We start from the raw sequence: 25133 nt of genomic DNA on the forward strand, positions 1-25133 counted from the left end.
GGAAGGAAGGAAGGAAGGAAGGAAGGAAGGAAGGAAGGAAGGAAGGAAGGAGTCAAACTACGTATATACATAAAAACACGGGGGAGTCTTGGCAGGTTGCAGCAACAAATCAGCTAAGCTTTGCAAATTGTAAAAAAAGATCCTGCTTTACTAGCTGAGCTAGAGATTTTCACAGAGCCCTTTCCTCATGCTTGGAGGAAAATGGAGAATTTATCTTCTGCATGGAGATGATCTGTAAAAACTGGAGTCTCAGGGCCAGGCCCAAAGATTTTCTAGTCTGGGATGAACAACTTGAGCAGTCTGGGAGACAATTTTCAGCCCATGGGACTTTCCAAGAGCCTTGTTGTTGTTGTTGTTGTGTGCCTTCACATAATTTCCAAGTTATAGCAACTCTAAGGCAAACCTATTGTAGGGTTTTCTTGGCAAGATATATTCACAGAGGTTTGCCTTCACCTTCCTCTGACGCTGAGAGAGTGTGACTTGCCCAAGATCACTCACTTGGAAGTGAGTTTCCAAGGCTGAGTGCAGATTCAAACCCTGGTCTCCAAAATCATAGTCCAAAGTTCAAACCACTACACCACACTGGCACTCCAGGTGCTTTACAGATGAATAAAATTGCTAAAAATTTGACAGGGAATCCAGATAGGGTTGCCATAACCCGGCTGCAACCGGGTTTTTCCCAGTTTTGGCAGCACCTGCCCGGTCCCGGCACAGGTGCCGTCAAAAACCCGGGAAAAAATGCCGTTGCAGCAGGGTTGCTAGGCAACCTCGGGGCTCGCTGCCCTCCTCCTCTCCACGCGCATGGCGTGCGGAGGAAGAGGAGGGCAGCGAGGCCTGGGGCGGAGGGAGGCTGCAGGGAGGCGGCGCCTCTGGGCGCAGCCGCGCCAACCTCCCCGCCTCCGCAAAACTCACCTCCTTCCTGATCTCCGCAGGGGCCAGGAACGAGGCGAGGCCCTGGCCATCGCTGGTGGCCTGCTCGCCTCCTTCCTGGTCCCTGTGGGGGCCAAGAAGGAGGCAAGGCCCTGGCGATCGCCAGTGGCCTGCTTGCCTCCTTCGTGGTCCCTGCGGGGGCCAAGAAGGAGACGAGGCCCCGATCCTGGCCTCCAATCACGGCGAGGCCTGGGGCCCAGGTGGGGAGGGAAAGCCTCCTTAAGTGGAGGCTTTTCCCTCGCCGCTTGGCCTCCGCTCCCCGCCGCGATCGCGAGGGGAAATGTAGGACATAATCTTCAAATGTAGGACACATTTTGTGTCCTACATTTGAAAATCCTGTCCTACATTTTCCCCAGTTTGGAGGTCCGGCAGTATGGCAACCCTAAATCCAGAGTGGGTCAGAAGTTGATTTCTGGATTTGAAAAATGGTTGGGTTGTTATCATGCTAAACAGTGCAGGCAGAGGGTCAACCTATGTAAAGGTGAACTGCTTCTCCTAGAAAAAGGGTGTTCTGAAGGGATCTGGGAGCTACAAATACAACATGGGAAAGAACAAATGTTTTTAAATAAATGATTGCTTGTGTAGTGTCATTTCCCAAATTCAAAAAGTGGATTTTGAAAAGTAGCACCGTCCTGCACATGATGATGCACTCTAGAGAAACCATAACATCCTTTAGCCAGGGGGCACCTTATGGTCTTACTATACCCTCCAACTGTTCTGATTTGGTAAGGACAGTCCTGATCAATTCCATTGTCTCCACTTTTTCAGCTGCTTTAAAATTAACCAGTTTTATTCTACTACCCACTTCCCCCTTTGTCCTCAACTTGCTTCAGTTGCTGCAACTTGAGTTCAAAGTGCAAAAGTAGTTTGCACTCAGTTGATCGGGGGAAGAGGAGGGCAGAATCTTGCACTTCCCAGCTGTTTTAAGCAAAAGTAAACAATGCAGCTTCTCCTAGTTTGTGTTTTCTTCCTCATTAATACCTTGTGTCATCTGTACCACACTGTGACAGGACCGGCTCTAGGTATTTGGTCACCCTAGGCGAGAAATATTTTGGTACTCCCTGTCGCCCCTCATAATTATTTTCACCCCTTGATTTCTGCTGTTTCCTTTGTTAAAGCTAAACATGACATAAAACTTAGGTTCCAATCTCTTGAAGAGAGGGGGCTGTTGACTTTGAGGTTATATTCAAGGTGCATGATGAAGGCGAATGAAGTACCTTGAGACAGTACCACGGACACAGGGGGGTGCACATTTATATTTTGGCCATTGTACAATGAAACCATCATATGGTAGCTTGCTTTTACGCCGCTTGCGTAATGAGTTTTCACTTTAATATTGTTTAATTACGCAAAAAATTATACAAAAAAGAGCTGCCAAGCCGCCCCTACATTTTGCTGCCCTAGGCGGCTGCCTAGTTCTGCTATATGGATATATAGCACTGTGATGTTGCTTGGCCACATGCGTCATGGTTTTTATGTATGAAATGTTGGAGGGTATGCATTACACAGCCAGCCATGCAGCAGAAGCTTTCCCCAGCCCCTTTCATTCTGAATTTCTCTTCTGCTGTCTGGCTGAACTCAGACACAATAAGTGGTGCCAGCATCAACTAGAATCCGTGCTATTGAAAGCAGTAAAAATAGCTGAAATTATTTCCAATGTAGAAAAAGCATATACAGTGCCTAAGGACAGGAGAAATTGGTGGTATGAGAAAGATGGAAACGGGAAGAAAGAGGGGTGGGGGAAGTAGTTCAGCAGTGCATAATGTTGGCTGAAAGCCAGAGCAGCTTTTAAAAGGCAGGCTGAGTGGGAATTGTGCTGCCCTCCAAAAATTGTTGGCCAGCAGCTCCCACAGCCCTAGCCAGCATAGTCTGTGGTGAAGAATGATGACAATTACAGTCCAAACACATCTGGAGAGCCTGGTTTCCACCCTTGTATTAGATGCAGGGAAGAAAAAAGGGAGGGCATGAGGAAACAGTGGTGGTGGAGGCATTAATATGAAAAGTGAGTCAAGAAAAAGATGGTGTTATACACAAGTTACAGACACGTAATCCAGGCCCAGAAGCTAAGGGATGGAAAGAATTTATCTGGTGTGGACTATTAAAAAACTTACTGGGTCAATCCTGCAGAAGGGTTCTATAATTTTGGAAGATTCATAAAAGAAAATACAGCACTGTGACTGTCACAGTTTATGAACATTTCTTCTGTACATCTCAGAGTTCAGGGACACTCTCATGAACAGGATGCGTATACTCCAAAGAAGTAGAAACACCCACAAGACAGTAAGAAAATGAACCTTCCCAACAGATTCACTAATGAATAAATTGGTTTAATTTTCACCAAGGAGATTATCACACTATGGCCAATTCAGGAACGATAGCGGCAATGTAAATAAAAAGCAGCACTAGCACTATAGTGCTCAATAGTTTCACGCAGTTGTGCATTCGCATGATTAGCATTTAATATCACAATCAGCTTCACACATATCCATAAATGAAATGATTTTTCACACATGCGCTGTTTTGGTGCAATAGCACATGTCTGCAAATCATTTTTCTGGGCCGCACAGAATAAAGACAGAAAAATAAAATTTATTACTTCAGCACATTGTTTTTATCCAGTGAAGATAAAATTGTGCCCCACACCTCGAAAGAAGAGTGAAATCCATTGCAAAACCAATCCTGGTAATGAGAAAGGATTGCCTCCACTGCAATGCATTCTGGGTATCCTTAGTTGCTTCTGCAATTGCATTCACACTCTTGCAATCGCTCTTCAATTATGCGATCAAGAAACCATTCATGAGAGTTCCCCATGAATCATTTGTTGCAGGAGCATGCCGGTTATTCACAGGCGAAGTCCAGGATAAGCGTGATGTCATGAGAAAATCTTCCACACAATTTCATGATTTAGCCAGAATTATGCCTCTCTCTTCCCCCTCTCCCCCACCCATGTGATCATCTCCCAATTCTGAGACATAAAAATCTTGGTGTTAGTTATTATTTTGGTATTAGCGTATTAATGCAATAGAGACGGGTCATTTTAGGCTGCCTGGCATCAGATAACATTGGTATCAGCTACCTTGGTCCTGGGTGTGAATTTATTTATGGCATCTTAATCCCATCAGCTCTCAAAGTAGTTCTGGCATGTACATGGTCCTTTCACACATCAGTAGGCTCTTGGCTGAATGGGGAAGTGAAAGTGGCTCTCTAGCACTGTGTTCCAGCACTAACTGTTGTACTTAACTTGATGAACTTGATAATCAGGCTGCAGGATTCTTGCATATCACTGACCATTTCTAAGAGTAGTCTCTTTAGTTTTGAAGATGTGAGAAAGAAAGACAAAGGACAAAACAACAAAATGTATGGGTACTAAAATATTTTTATTTAAGGAAAAAAAGAAGTTGCGTTTCAGTTATCTTAAATTTGACTTTCTCAATCCTAGAAATAACAAATTGAGAAGATTAGAATGAGCAATCATGTGGATTCTACCATTCAAAATTTCAGAAGACAGGAAGACACTAATTTTACTCTGCAAAGTCAGATAGGTTAAAATAATTTTCCAATTTCTTTTTTGGGGAAAAAAACAGTGCTTTTGGAGTCCTGGAGCTTAAAGATTTTCAGGAAGTCTTTGCACAAATACATTCCTCAATTACTTTGAAGGAGCATGTGTAATATGGCACCTTCCAGATGTGTGCCTCTGGAAAGGAGACACTCGTACTGGATGAAAAGCATGAAAAACATTTGTGGCTATGACTCACAAGTCCCTATTAGCATGTAGATGGTGAAAGCTGAATTCTCCACAGGAGGAACTTCTGTTCTTCAGCTTCCCTTTCTCTTCAGGAGCTCTTATTCATTGCATTTTTATTTTTTGCAGTGGACTATTTTTCTCTCTCAGATGTTATCAGACACTTTATTTGTGAGAGGAAAAGAATACTTGTGAAGGTTATCAGAAACAGATATGAAATTGAGGTATCATCTGTTGCATTTCCTTGACACTACTAAAGAACTGTTTTAGGGCACATCTAGACTGATTGAAAAGTCCTGGATTTTGTTAAGTGTTCTTTCCAATGTTATACTCGGTTAAAATAAACCAACCTATGGAGCTGATATAAAAAGTCTTTGATCATACAGAAAGCTGGCAGAAAATATCATAGGATAACTAAAATATGTATGGATCTCCAAAATAAAGTTGGAGAGAACAAAATCTAAGAGTTTCTGGTCATTTTCAATCAATCTAAATGTGCTTTCATTTAGTGGTGCAAGAGACCACAAATATAGGATACCCTTTTAATATACAAATGAACAACAATCTTATGATAGAAATGGCTTCTTGCAAACGTTTGAATACTTGGCCACTGTATCCTAGGGGCAACCCAATGTAGCAAATAAAGTGATAGAAGAAGAGTGGATGTAGAAAGTTAAATGTAGGTTAGGGTGCCAGAGGTGGAGAGAAAGTAGATCTCAATCTTCTTCTAGAATTCTAGATGATCAGCATTAGTTGATGCAAAGACTCTCCTCAGTGTTTAGAAATAGCAGTCCCCTCAGATTATATCACTGAAATGAAGAAAGCTTGGAGATATCAAAAGATTTGTCTGTGGAACAGAGTTCTGTTCAGCTCTGATACTCAAAATGGAGCTCTAAATACTATATTACAATTCTAAGTGTTTATCTTTTACCAGGTTCTGCATTCTAATATGGAACAAAAAAGCCCTATTATATCCCACAAGTCTGAAGTCTGTTTACCCAGGATGTACCCTGTATTTTTCAACCTCTGAATTTCTCCTCATCTTTCTCTACTATTTTAGGCAGCTCAGTTAAGGCCTATGAAGATATTACCTGCCAGATGGGTAATGCTTGATAGGAAAGTGTGTATTTTCAAGTAAGATCCCCAGGCAGCATTTCAAGAAATAGTATGATAAAAGGCACCATTGTGAGCAGCAATTTATCATTCACAGAGACAGTGTGCATGTCTGTGTGTATACTGTACTGAAATCAGAAGAGACAGTCACATTGTTTTATATCATGCTACATTGCAGTTTGGAATGGAGCAGTCAGAATGTTTCAACACAGGCTGTTTAACAGAGGAATTATAACTTGCTGTTATGAGATCTCACATGGGATGTCCACTCTTTCAGAGGAGGACTGCCCAAAGCTACAAGCTTCCGCAGAAAGGCACTGGGCTGCAGTTTGGGTATGTCAGGATTAGCCTCAGCATACTTCAGTAGTTTTGTTAGAACTTTAGGCAACCCAACCTCAGAAGCATAGAACATTGGACCACCCATATGTTTGGGCCAGCCGTAACCATTGACATAGATGGTATCAATGGCTTCTGGACAAGATGCAATTCCCTCAGATAATATTCGGAAACCTTCATTGGCAAGGGAATATAAGCAACGCTCCAAGATCTCATCTTGGCTGATGGTGCGTGCAGTAATGTTGTGAGCATGTCTAAAATCAGAAAGAAAACCACGCAACCACGGATCTGACTGTGCTACCTTTCCCCCAGGTTTATCGTACTGGTACCATCCCTTTCCTGTTTTCTCACCATATCTCCCCATCTCACACAAGATATCAGGGACTGGGCTGTATCGTCTGCCATCTCGGTGGCAAGGTGGTGTACCAGGAGGTACAGTGTCTCCAGTCAGGCCTTGCCCTTTTCTAGACCTCCAACCTACATCAAGCCCAGCAAGATCTGATACCCGGAAGGGACCCATTTTAAAACCAAATTCCTGCAGAGCTTTGTCTACTTCTTCTGGAGTGCTCCCTTCTTCTATGAGAAAAAGTGTTTGCTCAATGTAAGGATTCAACATTCGGTTTCCAACAAAACCAAAGCAATTCCCTACAACAACCCCAATTTTACCCATAGCTTTGGCTAGGCTCATGGCAGTAGCAACGGCAGTAGGGGATGTTTGTTGACCATAGATGATTTCCTGTAGTTTCATAATATGAGCTGGTGAGAAGAAATGGGTGCCAATGACTTGATGAGGGTGACTAGTGACAGAAGCAATCTCATCAATATCCAGGTACGAGGTGTTAGTACCAAGAAGGGTTTCTGGTTTGCAGATTATTGACAATTTACGGAAGATTTCCTTCTTGAGAGCCATCTCCTCAAATACCGCCTCAATGACTAGATCGACATCCTTCAGTGCATCAAAATCCAGAGTAAAGTGAGGAAGTACAGGCTTATCCAGTTTATGGCCATTTTGTTGCATTTTTAAAGCTTCACGTTCTAAGAGAGCCATAATAGCTCCCCTTCCCACCTCCAGCTGTTTTTTATCCTGCTCCAGAGCCACTACAGGAATTTTAGCCTTCAGCAGAGAAGCCACGATGCCTCGTCCCATCGTCCCTAATCCTTTGATAAAAGAAAAGAGAGAGGAGGAATCACTGGAAATGTTCCCGTACAAAGAAAGGAGAAAGACTGACTTACCAAATAGCTTTTCACTTCTAATATTGTATGTCATCTAACAAAAATTAAATAAAATAAAATAATAAACATCACAAAGATTGACAAACATTAGCAAAGTCTCAGCTGAACTCATTTTACTATTCTTAAAAGTAAAGCAACAAATGTAAAACTTACAATGCAAAGTAACGTTAGTGTCTATGCAAGTGGGTTAGAGTTATGTGTTCTGCAGGAGATTCTGCCTATTATCTGCTATTTAGAAAAGATTTTTCAAAAAATAGTAATTTCCTGGATGTCTCATAGACATAGCATTGATCTAACAACAACATTTATATATAAATGGTCCAGGAATGTCGGTGGTTCCACCTGTCCTGAATGGGGTCACGCTCCCCGTGAAGGACTCCGTGCGCAGTCTGGGGGTGCTTCTTGACTCGTCCCTTCACCTGACTGCTCAGGTGAATGCGACGGTCAAGAGTACCTGTTATCAGCTTCGGCTGATTCGCCAGCTGCGCCCATACCTGGCCCAGAGGGACCTTGAAACTGTTGTACACGCTCTGGTAACTTCGAGACTGGATTTCTGTAATGTACTCTACATGGGGCAACCCTTATACCAAACTCGGAAGCTACAAATGGTGCAGAACATGGCAGCTCGGCTGGTCACTGGCGCTCCCAGGGCCAGCCACATAACACCTGTGCTTAAAGATCTCCATTGGCTGCCCATCCGCTTCCGAGCTCAATATAAGGCGTTGGTTATTACCTATAAAGCCCTAAATGGCTTGGGCCCAGGATTCCTGAAGGACCGCCTCTCCCCGTACATTCCGCCTCGCACCCTCAGAACATCTGGGCAGCAACTCCTGAAGGTGCCTGGGGCTAAGTTGGCTGTCACAGCCAGAAGATCCTTTTCCACAGCTGCCCCAGCCCTTTGGAATACGCTGCCCACGGAGCTCCGCTCATCTACCACCCTGGCCCAATTTAGGAAGGGTCTCAAAACCTTCCTATTTAATCAGGCATTCCCCGACTAAATATCCTGTGGGCCTCCCTCCTCTCTCGTGGCCGTGAGGTTGGGCTAAGGGTTTTTTTATTGTTTTTATGGATTGCTGTTTGTGTTATATGTGTTTTTAACTTGTATGCTGTTTGCACTTTGGTGCATTTTGTTAGCCGCCCTGATCTTTTGGAAGGGCGGGGTACAAATAAAAATTTTATTTTTATTTATTTATTTATAATTCTGTATAGTTATATAGACACTTTGGGTCCATTTTGGGAGAAAGGTGGGATATAAATAAAAAATAGTTCTTTAGAATGTTCATAGTACTTCACTTACATTGTCTTTTTACAATCCCTACAACTGTAAAGACAGTCAGTATTAGTAATTTACCTATGGGTAAAAGGATGCTAAGAAGGGGACAAAGGATGCTTTCAGAGAAGGTTGTGCAACAAGGTTCATTCACAGAAATGGGCAAGGGATTCAGACGTCATTGCCTTTCATTTGTGATTTCCTTGTTTTCTCACTACTTCTTCCATCTTTTTTCCCATCTCTGTCCCCGCATCCATTAAGGAGAAAAAGACAGAATAGCCACAAAATGCTTTTTGATTAGTAGCACTAGAAGCTGTCCACAAGGAAGCACCCATAGTGAGTTCATGGTTCAGAGCTGACTCCTTGATCTATGTCACAAAAATTCTCACAGAGACTTACTCACCCAGTATTTGTCACTGTGAAATCACAGCCACTGCTATGTCCCCTAAAATATCAAAGTAAATAACAACAACAAAAGAGAAATACCCCTACCCTGAATTATTTTTATCTTTTTGCTTAAACCAAGACCTTTGTTCACAGAATTGCAGGGTAGGAGGGGGATTGAAGCATCACCCCAGCCTCAAACCCTTTCAGTACAGGAATCCATAGTTAAAAGATCCTTTCACCAAGTCCTACTCATGGAAAAAAGGCAAAATATAAATAAAATGAAAATGATTGACATGGCCAACCAGTCTGTTTAAAATCCCCCAGAAATAGAGAGCCAACTGTTCTCCAAGGTAGTCCGTTGCATGTTGAACAGCTGTTACCATTAGAAAGTCCTTCCTGATGTTTACTTGGAATCTCCTATCTTAGAATCATAGAACCATAGAGTTGGAAGAGACCACAAGGGCCATCCAGTCCAGCCTCCTGCCATGCAGGAATACACAATGAAAGCACCCCGACAGATGGCCAGCCTCTGCTTAAAGACCTCCAAAGGAGACTCCACCACTCTCCGAGGGAGTATGTTCCACTATCGAACAGCTTTTACTGTCAGAAAGTTCTTCCTAATGTTGAAGTGGAATCTCTTGTACTGTCTTGTAACAGTATAGTTGGTTGGTCTCTATCCTTTGGAGCAGCAAAGAATAGGCTTGCTCTGTCTTCCACATGACAGTCTTTAAGTTACTTTGAAGATAGCTGAATGGGTCCTAAAACAGATCGAGCCAGAAAATCTCCCTGGAAACCAAGATGACTAGACTGAGGTTGTCGTACTTTGATCACATTGTAAGAAGGCATGACTTATTGGGAAAAAACCCAATAATGCTAGGAAAGGTGGAGGGAAGTACAATGTGCCCTCGTTATACGTAGGCACGCTATACGCAGACTTGAGCATACGTGCTCAAGCCACGGGGAGTGCGTGGGGCACAAGGGGCGATGCGTCCCATTCAAATAAATGGTGCACGCGCCTATGGTGCGTGCGCACCACCACACGCACAAGCCTCATTCAAATGAATGGGGCTCGAGCATAGGCAGAATTAGCCTTATGCGGGGGGGGGGGGTCCGGAATGGATCCCCCGTGTAAGGCAAGGGCCCGCTGTAGAAGGAGAGGAAAGTCACATGCTAAATAGTTGGACTCTATAAGAGGTTACAGGTATGAATTTACTGGAACTAAGAAAAGCGGTGGAGGACAGGGAGTTTTGGAGCTGTCTCATCCATGGGGTTGCCATAGATCGAGATCGACCTGAGGGCAGTTAACAATAACAACACTTACCACACCTCCAAGCAACCTCCTTGGTCTCAAAATGTGGACTGCAGTATATAAGGTAATTAACTCAACTAGCTGTGGTTTGTATATTGTAGTTTAGTTCAGGATCTTGGTTTGCAGGCTAATCTATGGTTTGCAGAAATCTTAATTTACTGTGTAAGGAAATTAACCTTCTTGTCTCCTCCCTTTGTACTTAGGAAAAAAGAGGAAATAATGTGCGTGTCTGATGCTTATACATGTTTGGATCCGTAACAGCACAGCATGTTTTTATCAAGATACCTGATTCCAGTTTAAATGTGGTTAAAACAGAATGGGAATGAACCCCCCCTCCCCCCCATTTCACAATCAGTGGTCTCTCTCTCCTGTCTTAAAATTTTGGAGTTATTACCATGTGTGTGGAGTATGCTATCAATATTTATTGAGTTTCATTATATTTGGAAGGATTGGACCTAATTAACTGCAATTAGGCAATGTTGCCAAGAAGCTTCCCACTCAAATTTTATATGTCCTTAGCTGACATCGCATTGTGTTTCCTCAGTGAGACAGCTCCCAGGCCTAAACTGCCAAATACTGATTACATTCTTGATCCAAATCACTTCTTTGGAAAAAAGATCAGACATCTGTGTTCTGGGCACCTAGCTTCCTGATAAAGACCAGACCAAAGTACCTTTGTACTGCAGGGGCAAAACATTAACATGAACAAGGCCTCCTGTGGTAAATAATATTTAGGCTCAGAACTTAGTTATCACTGTCTGAGGTTTTGTACAGTGTCCAGAATGATGCGACAAACACATTGGCAATACTAAATGCATCTGAGGAAGTAGATTGAAGTCTACGAAAGCTCATGCTGCCAGCTTCTTTCTTTTAGTTAGTCTCAAAGGTGCCACAAGATCTCTCTCCATTGGCAGTACAGTAATTCCACAAAAAAACCTAGCGCATAAATTAGTTATTTAGCTAACCAAGGCTATGAATATGAGTTGTTCAGCTAAACAAATGCAAATCACTGGGATTAAAAAATTAATCTAAAGCAGCTTTATGAAGAATTGCTGGAATTCCTAATAACACAGGTCAAACCAGGTTGCAAAATCTGCCTTCCTCCCAGCAGTCCGTTTTGGTGATTTGGCTTATTTCCCCCATAGATGTACTCAGAGTTCATTTCTCCAAAAGCAGCAGCAGTGTGAACCATGTTAATAGCCATTTCAGTTTGGAATTGGCTACTGCAATATCTTATTTTCAGTATTCACCATGTTCCAAATATAGCAGGAAAATAGTTATTGGATAAGTTTTCAAGATCAAACATACTAACAACAAAACAAAAAAGCCCTGCAATTTCTTTGCATTTTTCACAATGTATATTAAAACTCAGTTTAAATGCCTCCTACCTTGCTTGGAAAAGGCATGTATTTTCTATGTTCTTTCCTAATTTCTCTCTTCCCTTAATTCCAGCTGTGTGTGTTTTCTGCTATTATATATCAAGACAAGTCTAACTCCCCTCTATGAGTGGTACAGGAACAAAAATACCCCAAAGCTGCAATTCTCTATGTTGCCCATGGAGGGAGGGCTTCATGTTTGTAGGATTCCCTTAGTGTTTTATTAGCATACTGAGGTTCACCAGCTGAAGTCAAGTGTAAAATAATGACTTCTTTGTGTACAGGAGAACCAGAATTTGAAAAGGTTACCCCTTTTGGACTATGACTCTCAAAATTCCCCAGACATAATAGCCTGTAGACATGATGGCTGGGAGACTCAGGAAGCTGTAGTCCAAATAAATAATTTTCGCAAGCCCTACAGATGGGCATAGAACTAATTACTTATTACACCCCATAAGTAATTAACTGAATGAACTCATACACAAATACCAATTTACGTTTAGGTTACTATAGATAAAATATTTGAAATGACTAATAATGTCTTGATATTGTTATACAAAAGTTTAAGTTTGAGATCTTTGAAGAATTACTGCAAAACAGCCAGAGATCTACCAGAAAATTTAAACCTAGTTCTGCTCATCCCTGCTCAAGTCTGCATTAAAAAGAGCTGAGAAAACAGTACCAATTAATGTGGAAGATACAGGTTAACTTCACAGGACACAGCACCAATTCTAATACAAATATGTCCTTTGTTAGAATGGGAAGTGAAAGCACTTCCCATTCTAACAAAGCCAGGGAGAATCAGATTGCAATCACACTCATGTTTGAACATTTTATATATTTTTATATGTCCAGTACACACAAAGTCTCATTGAGCTAATCAGATATTTAAAATAAAATCTGCCCCCCCCAATTTCTTTATATAGCAACAAAAGATGGACCAATTTTTTAGATAGCTGAGCACCAGAAATGCGCAAGCAATGATCAATCATGCAAAATTCATTTTAGCAATGCCTTAAAACTATTTCTGATTCAACTTGCTTGAAGCAATTGAGCAAGTCTGTAGCAATACACAATGACCCATGTGTAATTATAAAAAAGTATTATACAAATTCAGTTGGCTTAAATACACTCAAATATATTGAGACAGTAAACGCTCAGTTAAAGTGATGATTATTTCTGTGTTTCTTCTTGTCTACAAAAAATACATAAATAGGGTTCTGTCATAAGGAACAGATGTTAATGGATATTTGTGTTTCTACTACCTGCTCTCTAGGATTAGAACTGACTTAAGAATAAAACTCTTCACTGAGTAAGTTAGTCTTGCTCCATTCCATTCCAACAGTAATTCAGAATGAATACATCTGATTTGGGCTGTTTCTGAATTTCCCTAACAGGAAAATATTTTGTCATATTTGTCACTCATCTAGCAGCAAACCAGTAACTTGTGCTGTCCCAAGAAACTCAAAATGGAAACCCTTTCCACCCAAGCTTGTGTGGTAATGCGGATTAGGCAGACATAAATGCATGTCTGCTGAACAACAACTAAACTCTATATGTGCTGAGCCACAGGCTCTATGTTGCTTTACATGAATGTCAGTTCTCCAGTGAATAAGTTCATGCTTGTTGGCAGATTTAACTCACTACCCAAAGATATGTGTGCTCAAGGGGGATGAATCATGCAAGAACAATAATTAAGATTGCAAAGTGGAAGAGGGAAATGGACATATGATGGAGGCACATTGCTCAGGGCTGCCTTGTGCTGAGGTAAGCTTGCAGAGAGCTCAGGCTGAACATGCTACAGCAAAGCATATCCTGTATATTCACCACCAAATCACGGGAAGGAATGTTGTGGGTACAGCAGTGGAAAGATGAGATGCAAGCACTCTCTTAAAAATCAAAGGGCTGCTGCTAAGGGCTGAGCTACTTAGAGAATAGTCCCCCACTGAGTATATACCAATCAATATGCAGAAGAGCAGAGGGCTATTGAGAAATCTGTGCAGAGCATCAAAGAGTTTTCTTCAACTGCCTTGATAAAAAATTAATGAAGGCATTATCTTCAGCAGAGTGGGTGGGGAGATAATGGGGGATTGCAAAATGGGAAGAATGGATCATCACAATGAGATGAAAGCGTCTTAAAAGGCAGTTGTCAACACAACATTTTGAGATTAATACATCCCTGAATGTTTCACATTTAGTAAACAGGAAGAAACAGCTTTTGAGTCCTTGCGCTAGGAACTCACCTAGGGTGAAAAGTGGAAAAGAAGAGCAGGCTCTTTGACAGTGGAACAAGTTTCCTGAGTGTGGTGGAGTCTTCCTCTTTGAAGGATTTTAAACAGAGGCTGGATGACCATCTGTCATGAGTGCTTTGGTTGTGTATTCCTGCATGGTAAGAGGTTTGATTGGATGGCCCTTGTAGTTTCTTCCAACTCTATGAATAGAATCCTGTCTGTCTGTAGCTGTTTCGGTGAGATAGGCGGGTTATAGACCGCCGCTTTGAGGTGGTCTGCCGCCGCCGCCGCTTGGTCCGTGCGGGAGCTGCAGCAGCCACACCACGCGGCTCCCGCGCGGAGCAAAAAAGAAGCTCCAAAATGGAGCTTCTTTCCGCGGCGCACTGATGACGTCGCGAAGCGCCAAGGGCGCATTCGTGACGTCATTAGCACCACGCGACGTTCGGACACTCAGCGTCTGATACGTCAATATGGCGCCGGCCATGTAGAAGGGCCGGCGCCATATTGTACGGACAGAGTCCGTATTAGACCCAGGGGCGTCTAGAAGAGACGCCCCTTTTTTAAAATGGGACGTCCTGCGAACGTCCCAAGTGCCGGTGTGTAACCGGCCATAGACTGTCTCTTAGTCTGCATATCTCCTTACAAAATTCCTTCTTTTGCTTCTATAACTCTGTTGTTAATTGCTATCATATCAACTTCAACATATGGTGATCCCATGAATAAGAGACCTAAAAGTCACCCTGTCATCAACAGCCCTGCTCAGATCTTGTAGTCTCAGGGCTGTGGCTTCCTTGATTGAGTCCATCCATCTGTAATGCAGCCTTCCTCTTTTCCTACTGCCTTCTACCTTAACAACCATTGTTGTTTTTTGTGGGTTTTTCGGGCTAGTTCTGGAAGAGTTTCTTCCTGATGTTTTGCCAAAATCTGTGGCTAGCATCTTCAGAGAACCATTGTTGTTTTTGCTAGTGACTCATATCTTCTCATAATATGGCAAAAGTATGACAGTCTCAGTTTAGTCATCTTGGTTCCTAGGGAGAATTCAGGCTTGATTTGCTCTAGGACCCATTTATTAATCTTTTTAGCATTCCACCATATCTGTACAACATACACCATATCTCCAGCATCACATTCAAATAATTTTCTATCAGTTTTCTTCACTGTCCTTTATAACTACTTACATAGAAAAATCATACTGCAAATTCCAGTAGATTCCATGCATAGGAGAAAAGCTTCTTACTTGTTCAGCCAATATGATCTAATGTAGGGGCAGGCAATAGTAGATAAGTCACTGATTCTCTGAACCCAATGGCTGTGTGTGTATTATAAAGGTGGAAGGACCTCTCCTTAGGGAGAGATTTTGGAAGGAACACATACTGGAATAAGAGGTGGCAACTGTAAGTAAAGGAATGATATACTCCAGAACTATAAATAGCTGTGCAGCATTGAGAACGGAAGCATTATAAACACCTCCAGATTCCTCATGGCCATGATCTTTCTTATAAAAGGTGCTATCTTTGAGGCTCTATTTTGTATGAAACATCTCAGATAAATGAAACTGAAAAAGAAGCCAAGTAACAGACCAATCCAGCTTTGGCTCTCCTTTATCCAAATTAGGTATTGCTTAATAATGACCAAAGAGTGAAAAAGGTAGTTAGAGCATCTATGAAGTTCAAACTCCACTGCCAACCTGCCACACTCCCAATGCATTTGTCTACCAAAACCTCAGTTGACTGAGTTGTACTCCAACATATATTGAAGGCTCCAGATTGGAAAGGACATGGCATTCGTGAGGGGCTGTAGCAGAACACATGCTTTGCATTTAGAAGGTCTCGGGTTCAATCGCTGCTATCTCCAGGTAGTTAGGAAAGAATCCTGCCTGACACTGTAGAAAGCAGCTGCAACAGGTACAAAGACAATTTTTGCATGCTAACTGAGAGTGCATGCGATTTCTCTGATAGCAAAAACAGCTTAATACCCCAAATACCCACGGGCTTTCAAAAACTCACCTATCACAGCTGCTTTCTGGACTCGCTGAGGGGTTGCAGTTTTCCAGGATGCTCCACTGGGCAACACCCATTTCTCTGTTGCTCTTTGTGCAAAAAAGGCATACTGCAATGCCTTAGACTGTCCTGAACTCATGAGGTACAAGAAGAGCTGTTTCTCTTTCTGAATTCCTTCTGCAAAGGGAAGGTACACAGAGGCTCGTACAGCTTCAAAGCACATTTGTGGTGAGAGGCACCCATTTGCCCTTCTCTTCACCTTCAAAAGAGCCTCATCAAGGAAGGCTTCCATGTTGGGTAGTCTCGGAGTTTCTTTCAGGTAGAGCCTGCGAGGTTCCAGTGACTGATCTACAGAAGGCAAGGAAATAAAGGAACACAAGCAGTTAGTCTCTACACCTTACTTTTTGACATTCTCTTCAAGGACAAGATTGTTGCTTTATCTTAAATCTCATAAATTACAACAAGACTCAGTGCAAATTAAAACGCACAATTGTAGTCATGTAGTTTGATTTTGCTATGTATATATTTACTTTACAGTGTTTTTCTGTTCCATGAGGCTTGCTCTCAAATAAGTGTATAAAATTCCGCAAGTACAGTTTATTTCTTCATTTACTCTCTCAGGTACATAAATGAAACACAAGAAAAAAATAATGTTCCTCTTGTTTCAGACAAATCAAATTTAAAGAAAAAGATGTCCCCGTTAAAGCATTTTCCTTTCTGACATTATGATTAGTGGATCAATTTTTGTCTTTCCTTTTCTTCATCTAATTCTTTTCATCACAATAACTTCTCTTTTCTCTCTGAATTCATCTGCATTAAGAGGGTTTTTTCACCCCTCAGTGTGTTCAAATAATTACAGTGGGCCTTGGTATCTGCTGGAGTTTGATTCCAAGATTTTCTGTGGATACATAATCCATGGATGCTCAAGTCCCCTTAAATACAATGACATAGAAAAATAGAGACCCTTGTATAAAATGACAAAATCAAGACTTTAATATTTTCGAGCCATGGATGGTTGAATTTGTGGATAAAAAAATCCATGGATATGGAGGGTCAACTGTATATTGGCTCCTCCTTTGTGTACTACTGTCTTCAAAAAGTGGCCCAGGTGATAACATATATCTGTTCATAGATTATTACATGCAATATACATTCCACCCAAATCTATGTCTCAAGACCACGATTCTGCATTTGTTAAGTTCTATACAAAGGGTATCAATGATCCAGGCAGCAGCTGATAGCATCTTCCACAGTTGCCTTGACAAAATGAGTACACATATCATATAGTTTTGCATTTTCTGAGAGTTTTGCACATAAAGCTCTGTGAGCATGTTCTATGTCTGCTCCTTCTAGTCTTACATCTGGGAAACTGTCTGTTACCTACTGTACACTCTTCCCACATATCCTGTTCCTTTAATGATTCTTTCATTCACCTGAATCTCAGATTTTTGCATATGTTTCTCAGAACATACTATTTTTGTTTTCTTTTTATTTTCTGTAGTCTCAGATCCAAATCCATGGCTGTATTTACTTTTTTAAAAAAAGCAATTTCAGTAAACTTCCTAAAAGCTTTTGTCTATTTTTGTATGTAAAGGATGGATGGTGCTTGTCCATTCCTCACTTAGATTTGGCTACCAGTTTCAAGTAACAGATCTGTATCTTCCTTGGAAATTTAGCAGTCCTCTTTGCCAGCCTTAGGCCCCCTTTGTTTCTTATTTTTCCAGATAATCTCAAAAAGTTCCATTTTCAGTTTCAAGGTACGTGGTAAGAAGTCTATCCTGGTTCAGAGATCTATGCTGAACTCATTACCTCTTAGGTTTTGCTTTGTAGTAAGTTACGTTTCCCCCCCTATTTGTATGCTAAACTATATGCTCTGAGATAGGAGCTTTAGTCTGGCACACTGTTTCTGTTTGATGAGATATCAAATCTCCCACTGCCTAATCCTATAACATTTATTTGAAAACAGAAGTGAGTCCCACTAGGATCCACAGGCTTTTTCTGAAATCAGTATACAGTGTAAACATTTGACTTAGCCCATTAGTCTAACTCTCTCTCCCCTTGTCCCTTCTAAATAAAGCTCTTAGTGGTAACAGATTTAAATAACTAAAATGTTTCTTCACAGACATTACTTTTTTATAAACAAGATAGATATGAGAAAAATCTTTGTGTGTTATATAGAACATGAAGTCCTGAAGCATCTTGTACTGTAGAATTATATCTTATTTATTTCCTCCTCCTCTATCTAATATCAAGATAGGAAACTCAAAATAATCTGAAATCTATTGTGTTGTTATTTAACCCTCACAGATACCGTGCCTTACGCGGCTTTCAGCATACGATGAAAGCCATGCTGGGAAAAGGAGTGTTGCACCCCATAAGGGGTAATGGTGCACGTGCACGAGCCCCATTCATTTAAATGGGGCTCGAGCATACACAGAATTCCCTTTACGCGGGGGTGGTGGTGGTCCGGAACGGATCCCCTGTGTAAAGGAAGGGCAGACTGTATTTGCAAACCACTACACCAAAAGGTTTATTCACTACTGGTGAAGGCAAGGCAATCTCTAGGACTGGGGTGACCTAAGAAGCACAAGAAACTGTAGAAACTAGGAATACAAGTATGGGTAGGTATAACATCATCTGCCTAGTTGCTTGCCTGAACTTGCCTACCTTGATGTAAATTGTTGTTGCTATGGTGTCCAATATTGTGTCACACTTGAGCTTCTCCTGCAGAAAATTCAAAATGCTCCAAAAACCAACAACTTTTTTCATGTGTGGCTGGCATGAGCCCTGTCTGTATTGGCCAGGATACTCCAGGGGCAGCCTGGAGTAGCTGCCCCATTCAGACCCTGTTACCTTGGGTGCCATTTCCGTGCCACAAGATGTCCCACTGGGTCACCCAGTGTGTCTGCCACCACCACAGGTCACTCGCTTCTGAGGTCAGAACAAGATGTCCAGAGATGGTCACATGCTGGGTGCCTCATTCTGACCTCAGATGAGCAACTATGGTGACAGTGGATATGTGGGGCGGCCCAGCATGATGTCTGTGCAGACAGCTGCAGTGGTATGGAAACAAAATGCTTTGAATCTTCCTGGAAGATCTGGAACAACAGACAAGTTTTTAAAAATAGTTTTATCCCTCTTGTGCCCTGGTTCTGGTGTGGGATGTGCCGAATTTCATCTGAACTGTCCAGACCAGAAATGGGGTTTGGCTATGTATGTATTATTTGAACACAATGATGCCAGAATGGGGAAGGGGGGGAAGGGAACAGGCCTTTTGCCCCATGCACACAAGACCGTAGTGGCACCTTTGCTTTCTAATGGTTCAATGTGCATTACACAAACTTTGTTTAATGCAGAGAATTATTTAAAATATTGTATATGTGTATATGAAACACAAAGAAACTTCATGTATAGACTTGAACCCCCTCTACAAGATATCTCATTAGGTATATGCAAATATTCCAAAATTAATTTTAAAATCCAAAGCCTGAAACACTTCTGCTCACAAGCATTTTGAATAAGAGATGCTCATCCTGTATTACTGGTTTTCCACTGGTTGAGTTTCAAAAAAGACCATTTAATTTTTATGTCTTTTGTGTTCAACAGTCTCCTTTTAAAGCTTTCTGTTGGCAAGCTCTGGCCATGTAATGCCACCAAAATCTCCTTTTCTGGAATCTTTGTCTCAAAGATACATATTGGAAGATGGTGACACACCCCTGGAATTATGCTTATAGGTAGAACAACCATGTGACAATTTGCTTCTTACAATTTTTTCTCATCCTTCTTGCAAGGATGTTAGAAAAGTTATTGCTACAAAAGTAGTTACTATCCAGGCTTTGTGTAACCATGGCACAGAAGCTGATTCAATACATGCAAAGAACTATGGCGCTGTGGTCATTATTTGCTTTCTTGAAGGGGGGGGGGCTAAGATGCTGAAAGGGACATTATTTTTCAAGTTTTGGTGCCATCCAGTGGACAGACTATATAGTGCAATAATGAAACACAAATATTGTAAACATGGGCAATCTGTTCTTTGATCAGAAGGCATGTAACTGAGCAGGAAAAATACAGTTTTCTTACAAACAGAATGCTATTGAAGAATCTGTACCTTCAAAGTCCAGAAGGAAATCACAGCACAATCCCAGACAAGTTTATTCAAAAGCAAGCCCCACTAATTTGAACAGGACTTACTTTCCAGTATATATGCATGGGTATACCTCAGTTAACAAAGAAGATGTGGGGGTGACCCAACACATCTGGGAGGGGGATCTAGTGGAGCACTACTGATCTAATTGTTTAACTGTTGTTCTTCTAGATACTTAAGGAAGTTTTATTGACAGAACAATCATATGAATGCAGATTCAGAAGTAAGTCCCACTGAATTAATAGTATATAGAAAAGTATATAGAAAATTTCAGCCACAGCTGAAAACCCTCCTCCACCTTAATAAAATTTACTTATATGTAAAACTTTATAGGACTGTGCTTATAAATTAATGGTGTGATCAGTTCATTCCATTATAAGCTCTGATAGCCTTTTGCCTGAAGAGAGGGGTATGTATGTATATATAAATAAATAAATATAATAATTATAATTATATTAAATTCACAGCCAACTGTTTTTGACACAATTGGCAATAATAGCAGACCTACAGTCTTATTAGACCACCAGACCAAAGGCAGCTGTTAATGCCTGCCAGTTGCTTAACAGCTCTATGTTTCTGAAGACCCAGTTGGTGGAGTGGCTACAAGGCATTTCCCACTTCTCGTTGACCCTAAGGCGAACCTATCATGGGATTTCTTGGCCAGACTTGTTTGGAGTTTTGCCATTGCTTTCGTCTGAGGCTGAGAGAGAGAGTGTAACTGGCTCAAGGAGAGTTTGCATGGCCGAGCAGTGATTCAAACTCTGGTCTCTAGAATCAAAGTCCTACGCTCAAAGCACTACACTATGATGATGATGATGATGATGATGATGATGATGATGATTATAGTTTATTTTTATAGCACTCTAAATGTACACCATGCAAGTTCCCCAGACAGGGAGCAAAATGGGCTGCCAGACGTTATCCAGTGCATGAATGTAATTTTTATGCCTTAGGTGTACGACCAGCAAGGCCAGGGGTAGGCAACCTTTTTGAGCCGGGGGCCGGGTTGCTGTCCCTCAGACAACTGGGGGGCCGAAGCCAAAAAATAAATAATTAAATTAAAAAAATTTAAAATTAAATATATAAATAAACCAGGACAAATGTAGGACAAAATTTTCAAATGGAAGACACTTTTTTTAAAAAAATGGAGGACACGCGAAAAAATTTGCTGGTTTTTTAAAAAATGTTAATATAAATGCATGTTTCTGAGGCTTCTATAGACAATTGCCCCCCAAAGGTCCCGGCAGCAATCGGCGGCAGGACCTGGCTGGGGCCGGTCCCAAGGCCTTGCCGGGCCGCATCCGGCCCGCGGGCCGCAGGTTGCCTACCCCTGAGCAAGGCCAATGGTCAGGTATTACAGAAGCTTTATCTATCTTTTGATCCTACAGGGAAAAATCCATCCCCAAACCAAGATAGCTCCTAACTTCTCTTCCTTCTTTCAGAAACATTAGCATTCTGACACTTTTTTGGTCCTCTGTGTCATAAACTTTCTCCACATTATTACCCAAACAGGTGCCAATACAGTTTAAATGTTCTATGCTCATTTACCTTATATATTTCTAAAACAAATCACCTATTCAAGTATTTTAATATATGTTAGTTGTATATTGCTTTTATCCACCTGGGTAATCCACCACTAATTTGGTTAAAGATTGTTAGAAACATTGGTCTGATATTTGTCTAATAGTTTCTACATGAGCGTATGAGGACACAGTAAGATTAGCTAAATTATTTGTCCAGTTGGCTCTCCATTTCCATATATTCCACCATTCACAAACTGCATCATCCACAGATTCTGCCATCCACTGCTTGAATTTTTTTTTAATTCCAAAAAGCAAACCGTGATTTTGCCATTTAATATATGAGACACTATTTTACTGCCCCGTTGTATGTAATGGTACTTAAGCATCTATTGATTTTGGTACCCATGGGGGGTCCTGGAACCAACAGTCAGGACCCACTGTATTCATTATTGTCTCTAATAGTTTATTTTTTGAGGGCTATATTAAGTTGGGCTTGAGGTCCTGTCTTTTGCAGTATATTGCTATCCAAAATAGTAAAGGCTTTTTACCTGATACTTTTTTTGCCAGGTTTATGGCTGCTTCAATCGGGTTTTCTTCCACAACCTCATCTAAGATTCCCAGTTTCAGTGCTTCAGTAGCTGGCACATGTTTTCCTGGCATAAAGAAAATCTTTGAGTTCACTTAAATTCAAATGGTGAAAAAGAGATTTTGGTTGAACACACTGACTCCACTCTAGATGAAATGATGTCAACTATTCCTTAATTCTGTATTGGAGTAGCATGTTGTAAATGTCAGAGAAAGACAAAGGCCCAGTACAGACTGGTGCTATGCGGTGGCCTGGGGTTGACTTTAGGGCTTGGGAGAGCAGAGCATCCGCATGCTCCCGAACCCTACCGTGTTGTCCGGGCGCCATCATAGCTTGCCCCATCCACACAGGGGCCATCATGATGACGTACGCGTGACGCAGCGTCCAAACAGTGCTGTGCATATGTCATCAGGGCATGCCCTAAAAAGAACCTGCCAGGAGCAGGTTCTTTTTATGCCTTGTGGAGGCCACGCCATTTAGTTGCTGCAGCCTCTGTCGGGGGCAAAAAGAGGCAGCATCTCACTAAGAAAGGTGACTGGCCTACACAAAGTCTACACAAGTGCAGCAGCCTCAGGTAGCTGGAATATTAGCCTATGAAGTAACAGAGGTCTAAAAACATTGATTCTAATTGCTGTGGACCTCCCTGCACTATCATAGCAGTTCGCTGGATGTTGGTGGTAAAGATCAGCTCACTCTTGTCCCACAGAACCGTCTCTGTTGATGGTCAAGGATGGTGTTGCAGCTAGGATCAGGTGACACAAAGAGATAGTAAAATTCCATTTGGTTTTATAAAGCAGCCATGTCTGGTCTGGATTTTCTGTTGAGTGAAATCACTCATGGACAAACTGAGCTAATCTCTGACTGTCTATACAAACTTTACAAGCTTTTGAACTCAGAGATGGCTTTGAGTGCAAAAAGGTTGTTAAGCAGCTATAGAAAATCAAGAAAAGATAGTTACTGAAATTATAATATTCAATAATAATAATAATAATAATAATAATGAGGCATAGTTGTGTTACTGTTGAATATCAGTATGCAAAGGCTCTCGTAGCACCTTTGAGACTAACCGAGAGAAAGACGCCATAGCATAAGCTTTAGTACACTTGGTCTACTTCCTCAGATGCATGGAGTGAACTGCTGCCCAGGAAGGACCTTTATAATTGGACTGTAAAAATAGCAGCAGAAATGCAAAACTTGTGGGTATGGTAATAAGGTGACAAGTTCAATTTTAACTATGGTTGGTGAGGGACAAAGGCAGGAAGAAAGATCTTGCTGAAGGGCAGGGTGGGTAGATCGCCATATGAATGGTGGAGGGAGTTTTGGAATGTGGTGTGCAGGCTGAAAACCAGAAAGGAAATGTGATAAACTAGCCAAGACAGCCCTCATGAAGCTGGAGTGTTCACCAGTGTTATAATATGTGTAGTATGCCAGGAAGCCATTGTCTCTATTCTACTCACTCTTGATGGATTGGAGTTTGTGGACATATCCTTATTCAACTGTTTCTCTTTCCAATCTTCCTTTGTAGTTTTTTTGTTGTTGTTGTTTGTTTGCTTAAGGATCACTGTCCTGAGACCCAGGAAGACTGAAGTGTTCTGCAACAGGTTTTGTTTTTTTTTTGTATTGATTCCTGGTATGTAATTTGAACAAATTAACTACAAAGGAAGATTGGACAGTTAAAACCAAACTTGTCACCTTATTGCCATAACCATAAGTTTTGCATTTCTATGGCTATTCATATAGTGCAATTGTAAAGGTCCTTCCTGGGCTCCAGTTTATTCCATTTATCTGAGAAAGCAGACCATGTCTACAAAAGCTTATGCTACAACATCTCTTGCTCAGTCAATCTCAAAGGTGCTACAAGATTTGTTTGCAGCAGCAGCACCCCCACCAGTACTATTAGTAGTAGTTGTTTTAAAATATTTTAAAAATTCGTAACATTTTAGCAGTCACAGCACACAAATAACACCACCCTAAATGAGGCGAAAGGCCTTCCTGAAAAGCTGCACATGGAAAAACCAGTGATGCTATCCCCCAGGCATCCAGGAGAATCAGTAAAATTAAAATAATCATTTTGATTCCTTAAAACCAAGTGCAATCCCATCCATAACAAGCCGAATGCTCAATTTCATATCAGCATAATGCCAAACCCGACTTCTGCCTCTTCTGGATACAAATAAGGTTGTAAGGAAAGCTTGGAAAACTTCTGTATTAGATTGTAATCTCCAGAATCATCCAGCCAGCACCATCAGTATGATACAATTAAACTATGCCCGTTCACCCCCTTTATATGCATGAGGAAGAGAACACTGACTCAGATTAATGTTTTATGTAACCTAGGGCCCGAACAGACATGCCAAGACAAAGCTGCTTCGGGTCACTTTAGAGGTATGCTGTTTAAATGACACATGCATCTTCAGAGACCAGAACCTGTGCCAAAGCTGTGCTCTAGTCCTTAGGTCTGGAGCATGGCTTTAGCGCAGCTTCCGGACTCTTAGGACACATGCAGCATTTAAACAGCATACCTCCAAAGTGACCTGAAGCAGCTTTATTTTGGCCTGTCTGTTCAGGCCCATAGTCTAGGACTAGCCATCAGGCTTTTCCTGACCTGTATCTGAGATCTCACTGCTTAGAAATTCCAGCAAGTGGACCCAGGGCATTATACACTAGAAGTGTATGTTAGCAATGTCTCTTCTCCAATATAATACCAGAAGGCGTTTTAATGTCTTGAAATGTCTGTGTAACATATCCACATGTACTATGCATTATGTACATACTTATGTCTAAATGTGTTTACCTGTAGTGATGATATCGAGTGCAGCTGGTACACCAATCAGTCTAGGAAGCCGCTGAGTCCCACCAGCACCAGGGAGTAAACCTATTGTAACCTCAGGTAAACCTACCCGAGCCTGAAGCAAATGAGGCATTTGGTTAAAGAATACTGAGCAAGCAAGCT

General features: G+C 41.5%; 2 protein-coding genes across 2 annotated transcripts in view; both read right to left on the minus strand.

Annotated features, from left to right (window-relative positions):
• C3H3orf70 (chromosome 3 C3orf70 homolog) overlaps positions 1-25133 on the minus strand; it is a 362205-nt gene that overhangs the window by 46137 nt on the left and 290935 nt on the right. The gene's annotated exons all lie outside the window — the stretch shown is intronic.
• EHHADH (enoyl-CoA hydratase and 3-hydroxyacyl CoA dehydrogenase) overlaps positions 4289-25133 on the minus strand; it is a 30958-nt gene continuing 10113 nt past the window's right edge. Inside the window, exons 4-7 of the mRNA XM_042460544.1 lie at positions 24975-25086; positions 22143-22247; positions 15934-16275; positions 4289-7279 (exon numbers count right to left, since the gene is read on the minus strand). Coding sequence (XP_042316478.1) covers positions 6015-7279; positions 15934-16275; positions 22143-22247; positions 24975-25086 — 1824 coding nt within the window. The 3' untranslated portion in view covers positions 4289-6014. The remainder of the gene's footprint in view (positions 7280-15933; positions 16276-22142; positions 22248-24974; positions 25087-25133) is intronic.

Source organism: Sceloporus undulatus, chromosome 3 (genome assembly GCF_019175285.1).
Source record: "Sceloporus undulatus isolate JIND9_A2432 ecotype Alabama chromosome 3, SceUnd_v1.1, whole genome shotgun sequence".
In the NCBI taxonomy this organism is placed as follows: Eukaryota; Metazoa; Chordata; class Lepidosauria; order Squamata; family Phrynosomatidae; genus Sceloporus; species Sceloporus undulatus.